General features: G+C 53.3%; 1 protein-coding gene across 1 annotated transcript; it reads left to right on the top strand.

The window, feature by feature from the left end:
- The first annotated feature begins 3,757 nt into the window (after positions 1 to 3,757).
- NUDT18 (nudix hydrolase 18) lies at positions 3,758 to 6,820 on the top strand. Its single transcript, XM_066351233.1, has 3 exons — positions 3,758 to 4,037; positions 4,940 to 5,153; positions 5,350 to 6,820. The coding sequence occupies exons 1-3, from the start codon at positions 3,876 to 3,878 to the stop codon at positions 5,943 to 5,945; spliced, it is 972 nt and encodes a 323-aa protein (XP_066207330.1). The 5' UTR covers positions 3,758 to 3,875; the 3' UTR covers positions 5,946 to 6,820.
- Positions 6,821 to 7,493: the final 673 nt, after the last annotated feature.

Here is a 7,493-nt window from a genome sequence, read left to right as displayed (position 1 = left end):
GGTTTGTTTCCTTTAGCATAGATTACTGTGATTGTTTTCTGTGTTGCTACCTAACCTTCATTAGTAATGACTGCTGATATTCCCTTAAGTGGCTTTGCCATGATTTAAATAACCATCCTTCATTTTTAAAACTATAAATTAAGTTTCTTCATCTTCTGCAAAGCTAGGTTATTTTTAATTTTTTCATGTGATAGAAAAACAAAAAAAATTAAGGACCCCTACACATTCCTGTGCCACTGTTTTCAATTAAGTGGTCATTTAATCCCTTATGATTTTGAGGTAGATGCTATTTATTTCCATTATACAGAAGAGGAAACAGGCAGGAATGGGGTAAGTGAGTCACCCAAGGTCATAAGGCAATTTTAGTGGCAGAATTGGGGTTTGAAACGTGTCCTGATTCCTGCCTCCTTATTTACATGATAGACTTAGGGCTTAGCTGGCTTTTCAGATGGCTTTGCTGTCTTCTCTGTCCTCCTTGCACTTTATGCCTGATCATGTTCCAAGTGGCACTGAGTGACTCATCCTATACTTCACCTTATATAGCCTTGTCCTGATATCACCCCAGAACACCAAACACAGAGTCTTTCCTCTGAGATCAGGGTGGCCCTGTCACTAGGCCTCTTTCTTCTCCACAGACCTCTCTGCCCCCTCCTCGGCACTCTCTAGGACGTGCTGGGTCTGACTCCATGCAAACAGAGGATAGATCAAATATCCCAGGCCTGGATCAGGAAAGAAGCCAGTCCAGGTGGGGACTGGCCCTGAGACTTGGAGGCACTCAGTGACCCTCTTCCTCATGGAGGCTCAGCTGGCTTCCCACCCCAGTCCAGCCCTGCCCTTTGGGCCTCTGCTTTTCCCAGCAGCTCACTGTCCACCTTTACCTCCAGCCCCTCGTGCTGGCCCAGACAGCATAGAGGCATGACCTTAGAGCTAAAAGTAACCCAGGTGTGTATATTCAATGCTACCTTTTTTTTAATTTATTTTTTTACAGAGTACATTTTTTGGACTCTATTTTGAAATGATTGTAGATTTATAGTCAAGTCACAAAGATAGTACAGACAGTTCCCAATTCCCCTTTAGCCAGTTTCTTCTCATGTCAACATGGCACATAGCCTTGGCATAGTGATCAAAACAAAGACATTGATTTGGACACAACACTGTTAACTAAGCAATAGACTTTATTGGGATTCACCAGTTTTCCATGAATGTCCATCTCTGTTTCAGGATTCACCTATGCCTGCATTTTACAAATGACCTAGAGTATAGATGTGGCTCGCCCAAGGTAACCACAAGCGTACTTAAGTGTTAGGTTAGACCTTCTTCCTATACCTGGGGCTACTGCCTTCCTTACCCTTCCCATTTTGACAAGGGACAGGGTTTGCTGCTCTGTGACTGACACCTTTGTCCCACCCTGCCTGACTATCCCTGTCCTTTTCCAAGGTTGCCTACACTGCCTTTCTGCACATGTGGGTCCACATGCCCTGGAATGGCTGGCTCAAGTTTCACTTCCAGGGGCACTGTACTGGGTGGACACTCTTGGCCATTGCATGGCCACCCCCACCAGCCAGTAATCTTTCCTCTCTGGAAATGGAGCACAGAGCAAACTTGATGGAGACCTTTCTTCGTTTCTGGTTGTCAAGGCTGCTATCTCAGACTCTCACTCCTCAGCCTTTCCCATTCTGTCTCAGGGCCTCTCCTGCCTCGGTCTGTGGTGTGCTCTCTTCTTCCCAAAGCCTTGAAAAAGTCTACTTTCTGTGGTCTCCCTCAGCTCTCGAGAAAGGTACACTCCCGCAAGGGCCTTGCCTGGGCTGCCCTTTGCAGTTTATAAGTGGCTTTGGCTTTCAAGGTGCCTCATCACGGGTGATGGGGTCCATTTCGGAGGAGAGGAGCGCTCTGCCCAGTGATAATGTAGTGGAGCTGCAGTATGCAGCCTCTGTGCTTCCAGGCAGTCAGGCTGTGGTGTTTATCTTTGGCTGCCTCTGAGGCTCTCCGAGCCCTGCCCAGACATGACCTCATTCTCTCTCAAGTCATCCCCCGGAGGCAGAAAGGAGTTTGGGACCAACAGTGTCCCCACTTTACAGATGTGAAAACTGAGACACACACACACACACACACACACATACACACACACACACACTATGTTGACAAGTTGCTCTGCAGTCCTGGGGTCCTGACTCTCAGACCCATGAGTTCAGCTGTTTGGGAGGCAAGAGATCTGGGGCTGGGGGCAGCAATGTTCACCAAGTGCCTCAAAAGATTGTGGGCCCACCAAGAATCCTCCTCCCCGTAGCCTAATCCAGGGCCTGCCTCCAGGGAACTCACAGTTCAATGTATGAGAAGGGCCTAAGGAGGCAGATCTGGCCTGGCTGGCATTGCCCAGAGTGAAGTCTAGTGTGGTTGTGGCCCTGGAGGCACATTTTATGAAACTACGTAGGCCTTTGTGTTGCAGCAACAAGTGCTTTGGCTAGGAGGGCCCAGGGTGGGGGTGGGGATTGGTGGGCTGCTTGGTGAGGGTGCCTTATGCTGAATGGCCCACAGAGCTCCTCCTGTGACATCTCACCATCCCAACAAGCCTGTGAAGTAAGAGCTATTATGAGCCTACACTACAGATGAGCAAACTGAGGCCCACAGCTTATTCAGGGACACAGAGCCAGCCAAGGCCTGAGCAGAGGCCTGGAAACTGGCTCCAAGTCCAATGCTTTGTCTGATCCACCAAGAGACTCTCCCCTCAAAAGGGAGATGCACAAAGCCAGCAGGAGGGAAAGGGGAGACCTACTGAGGAGGATCCCAGATTTGACTGGCTTCACAGTTTCCCTCCAGCTGGCCCTGCCTTCCTGTCCTGAGAGGAGGTTAAAAGAAGCTCTGAAGATGAAAGGTCAGGCTGGGAGAGAAGCAGGAGCTCGCCAAAACCCACACCCTGCTTTCAATGCGGCAGGCTGAGCCAGCTGGGCGTGGGGGCAACAGAGATGAAGGAGCAGGACCTGGTCCCTGCCCTCGAAGGGCTTTCAGGCTACAGGGTAGAGGGCGCTGAAACTGCCTAGGGAATGTGTTGGGTAAGGGGTTGGGACACTGATCCCAGGCCCCCTGCCCGAAGTCCCCCTTCTTCCATTGTCAACTACACTTTGACCATCCCAGTCCTGCTTCCTCCTCCTCTGAGCGCTGTCAAACCTCCTCCTTAGACCAGTCATTTAGCACTTGGCTTATAAGCCTGAGTTGAGTTTTTATTATATGTGTGCATCTACCTTTCCAGCTATGTAGTTCAGACTCTCCTCTGAGTCATGAGCTTATGTTCCCCTGCTACTGTGACATTCAGTACATTTTTGGTGGAAAAAAAGTTATTTGGAAGTGATCATTTTGGGTAATGAGGTGGTACGTTTATGACAAAAGCTGGGTCCCAGCCTCAGCCCCAAGCCTCTGTGACGTTATTTGGCTTGTTGTGACGTCACCGTCGCTGGCCACTGTGGTGCTTCGCAGCCCTCAGGCAGGATGACGTAACCGTCAGAACCAGTGCTGAGCTGCGCGCCTGGAGAAATTGGCAAGGCTGGCGGTTAGAGGTACCGGGAGAGGTCGAGGAGAAACGGATAGAGAAACCGAAGCCGGGCAGTCTGCACTCTTGGTAGGGGCGCCGGGCCCCTTTACGGACTGGCCCCGCCTCCGCGGCGACCAGCGCGGCCAGTCACTTCGGGTAGGCCGCGGGGACGCACAGCCTATCAGCGGCCGCGGCTCGGCCGGCGCTTCCGCTGTCGCCAGCACGCCAGTTGCCAGTCCGCGGGGACAGGGACGAGGTCAGAACCGCTTACAATCGCCTCCTCCGCGTCGCACCCCCCACCCGGCTCGGCAGGTCTGCTGGGCACGGCCGCCGCCTCCTTGGGGACCAGATGGCCTCGGAAGGCCTGGAGGAGGAGCTGGCGGCGGTGCTGGCGGGTCAGGGGCTGTGCGTGCAGAGGTGTGACTCGGTGCCGGCCGGGGAGCTGCCGGCACCCGTGCGGCTGCGGAGGAACGTCTGCTACGTGGTGCTGGCCGTGTGTCTCAACGAGCAGGTGAGCGGCCGGTGGCCGGCCTGCCGCCGGGGCCCCGGAGCGCGCAGCCAGTCCCGTGGGGACAGAGGACCTACCTACCGGCAGCAGCCACTGCTTCTTTATGGGTGGCAGTTCCCAGTTTTGCAAAGCACTGTGACACTGACATCTGAGCCTTGTGTCCTTAAATCCCGCGATTGTCAGATGTATAGAGGAGAAAACCGAATCCAGGAGCCTGTGTGTCTCATCCCACTAGGCCTCAGTTCCTTGTGGTGAGACCTGTCTTATCCCTCTTCCTTTTCCCAGAATCTAGCTAGCGCAGTGCACGCTGCGGCGGAGTGGACTCTTAAAGATGTGTTCAGTGCTGCAGAGACCTCCCCAGGGTCCCACAGGCAGTAACAGCACAGCCTGTGCTTACAGTCAGAACTTCCCACCCATGTGTGGTGTTCTTTTTGGTGCTGATCTCAGTACAAGTTGCTGTAACAACAGCTAGCAGGAGCCAAGGCCATAGATGGGAGTTGTATGAGGTGGAGTAGGGGAATGTTTCAAAGCCTTGACTCCAGTGTGAGGACAGGCCATAGCAGTCTGTAAAACATGAGGGAGAGGTGACATGCAGACAATTTAGGGCATGTGACAACCCCCACTGTGGGGCCTGGACCACAGCCCCTGAAGCAGCTCCCAGGAACCTTAGCCCCTTTCTGCAATGGAAGTCTGAATGCAAAGGGGTAAATTACCCAGAGGGACAACACACAAGGGCCATTACCCAGGAGACTCAACAGTCTGAGGGTGTCCACTAGAAAGGGCATATTGGGTGACTGTTTAAGATACGGTCCGGCCCTAGGGCAAGGGAAGGCTGCTGTCTGTGCCTGTTTTTTGGAGCTTCCAGCCTGGCTGTGTGGGGGTGAGGATCCTGTCTTTCTTCTCAGGATGAGGTGCTACTGATCCAGGAGGCCAAGAAAGAATGCCATGGGTCGTGGTACCTGCCCGCGGGGAAAATGGAGCCTGGGGAGACCATTGTGGAGGCGCTACAGCGGGAGGTGAAGGAGGAGGCTGGGCTGCACTGTGAGCCTGTGACATTGCTGTCGGTGGAGGAGCGGGGCCCCTCCTGGATCCGCTTCGTGTTCCTTGCTCAGCCCACAGGTATAGCACACCTGGTGGCAGAGTGGGCAGGGGCCAATTTCCACCTTTCCCCCAGCTCATCGTCAGGTGAGATGAGCGCCTTTTCTGGCTGGTACAAGCCTAGCATCTCCAGATTAGGGTGCCAGGGTTAGAATGCCTGGTAGCTGTTTATTCTGCCAGACCCTTTCCCTCAGCCCATCCCCCACATTTCCCCCAGGTGGAGTTCTCAAGACCTCCAAGGAGGCAGATGCGGAGTCCTTGCAAGCTGCCTGGTACCCACGAAGCTCGCTGCCCGCTCCGCTGCGAGCCCATGACATTCTGCACGTGGTGGAGCTGGCTGCCCAGTACCGCCTTCAGGCCAGGCACCCTCTCATTCTGCCCCAAGAGCTCCCCTGCAGTCTGGTGTGTCAGCGTCTTGTCGCTACCTTTACCAGTGTCCAGACAGTGTGGGTGTTGGTGGGCACAGTGGGGATGCCTCACCTGCCCATCACTGCCTGTGGCTTTACCCCGATAGGGCAGAGGGGTGGTATCAAGATGGCTGTTTTGCGGCTGCTCCAGGAGTGTTTGACTCTGCACCACTTGGCAGTGGAGACCAAGGGGTTGCTTGGACTACAGCACCTGGGCAAAGACTATACCGATGGCATCTGCCTGAATGTGCTGGTGACAGTAGCTTTTCGGAACCCAGGTATCCAAGATGAGCCCCCAAAGGTTCGGGGTGAGAACTTCTTTTGGTGGAAAGTGATGGAGGAAGACCTACAACGCCAGCTCTTACAGAGGCTTCAGGAATCATCTGTTGTCCCAGTCAACAGATAGAAAGGTGACATCAATGGACAGGAAGCTGGCAACCTGTGCTCCCTCCACCGTGGGTTTGCCTCTGATGGAGGAATTGGCAGTTAGGGATCTCATTGTATTGGGAGCAGGGAAGCTCTCCTGCTTCTCAGAGGGACTTGTCTCCTCCCTGTGGAGCAGGTCCCTCTACTGCACCAAAAGAGACAGCGCCTTTAACCAGGCAAGGAGTCCAGAGTCAGGGATCCTGAGACACAGTGAGGGCAGTGCTCCCTAAGGGTATGTGAGGACTTTCTGAACCTGACACAGCATCTGCTCATCACTTTCTGTCCTGGATTCTCTGGCACATAGAACATGGAGGGGATCCTGGGGAGATCACTCCAAGGGAAGGGGCCCCTTGCTGAAGGAATAGGTATTGCTTACTTTGCCTTCCTACCTAAATGTCTCTGTGGGAAGTGAGCAGGAAGGGAACTGCCCTCCGAAGAGAAGTTACTCCTCTTGTCCCACCAACAGCCACCCAGGTCTTCCCAGACAGCAAGCTGACTGCAGGACCAGGGGCAGGCAGGCTTCCGCTGTCCACCGTCGCCTGTCTCAGGCCCACTGAGAACCTCTTCATCTTGGTTGCCCCTCCAAGTTTTGAGCAGAAAGAACCCCAGAAAAGCTTCAGGTAGGTGAGGAGTCAGAAGAGCTGCCCCTGCCTGGGCTCCTCCCTGAGCTGCTCCCTCCCTGGCCACTCGGCCAGCTCTCTGGCTCTTGCCTCTGCCTTTTATGACTCCAGCCCAAACCAAACCAAAACCCTTTCTTCATTTCCCCTTAGCCCAGCTGAGTCATGATAGAAATTGTTTAAAATAACTTAGCTAAAATATAGGGAAAATCAAAAGAAATGAACAAATATATTGTGTGCCCCTTACTGCATCTGAAGTCCAGATCTTTGATTCTGAGCTGGAAGCTCTTGATTAGGCCTCCCTTCTGAAGCTTCTACATTGGCACTGAAGCAAAGGACAGGGTCCCATCAGATGCCCCTCCCCAGCTGCTGCCCTGCCTCTCTGGACCACCATCTTGTCTTTCTGGCCTCTGGGGCTGTGCTAGGAGCCCTCCTGAGGACAAATATCTTCCCAGTGATGGAACGACTCCCTTTCACTCTGGCTCACTTCTGCGTCTGAGGACCCACTAACTAGGCCACATCCATGTTAAAGTGCAGAGATCTGCTTCTGTCGTCTAGCCTAGGGTGGTTCTCAACCCTGGGGGCCCATGAGCATCACCTGGAGAGCTTTGAAGAGCAATTCTGGGCCACCCCCAGAGAGATTTAACTCCTGGAAGGTGGAGCTGGGCACTGGTATTTTAAAAAGCCACCCAAGTGACTCTAACATGCACTAAGAAGAGAACCCCAGACCAGCTTGCCCTGCCCTCCAGTGTGGTGACTCCCTCACAGGATACACACACACACACACACACACACACACTCTCTCTCTCTCTCTCTCTTAGGGACAAGATTTTTAAACTGACAGGCCCACCGCTTACCACTAAAGCAGTCATACAACTCACAAGCTAAGCACCTAAAGTGAGACTTGCACT

Source organism: Saccopteryx leptura, chromosome 1, assembly GCF_036850995.1.
Source record: "Saccopteryx leptura isolate mSacLep1 chromosome 1, mSacLep1_pri_phased_curated, whole genome shotgun sequence".
NCBI classification, from domain to species: Eukaryota; Metazoa; Chordata; class Mammalia; order Chiroptera; family Emballonuridae; genus Saccopteryx; species Saccopteryx leptura.
The sequence above is the reverse complement of the archived record's forward strand: the minus strand, read 5'-3'. Positions and strand labels throughout refer to the sequence as shown.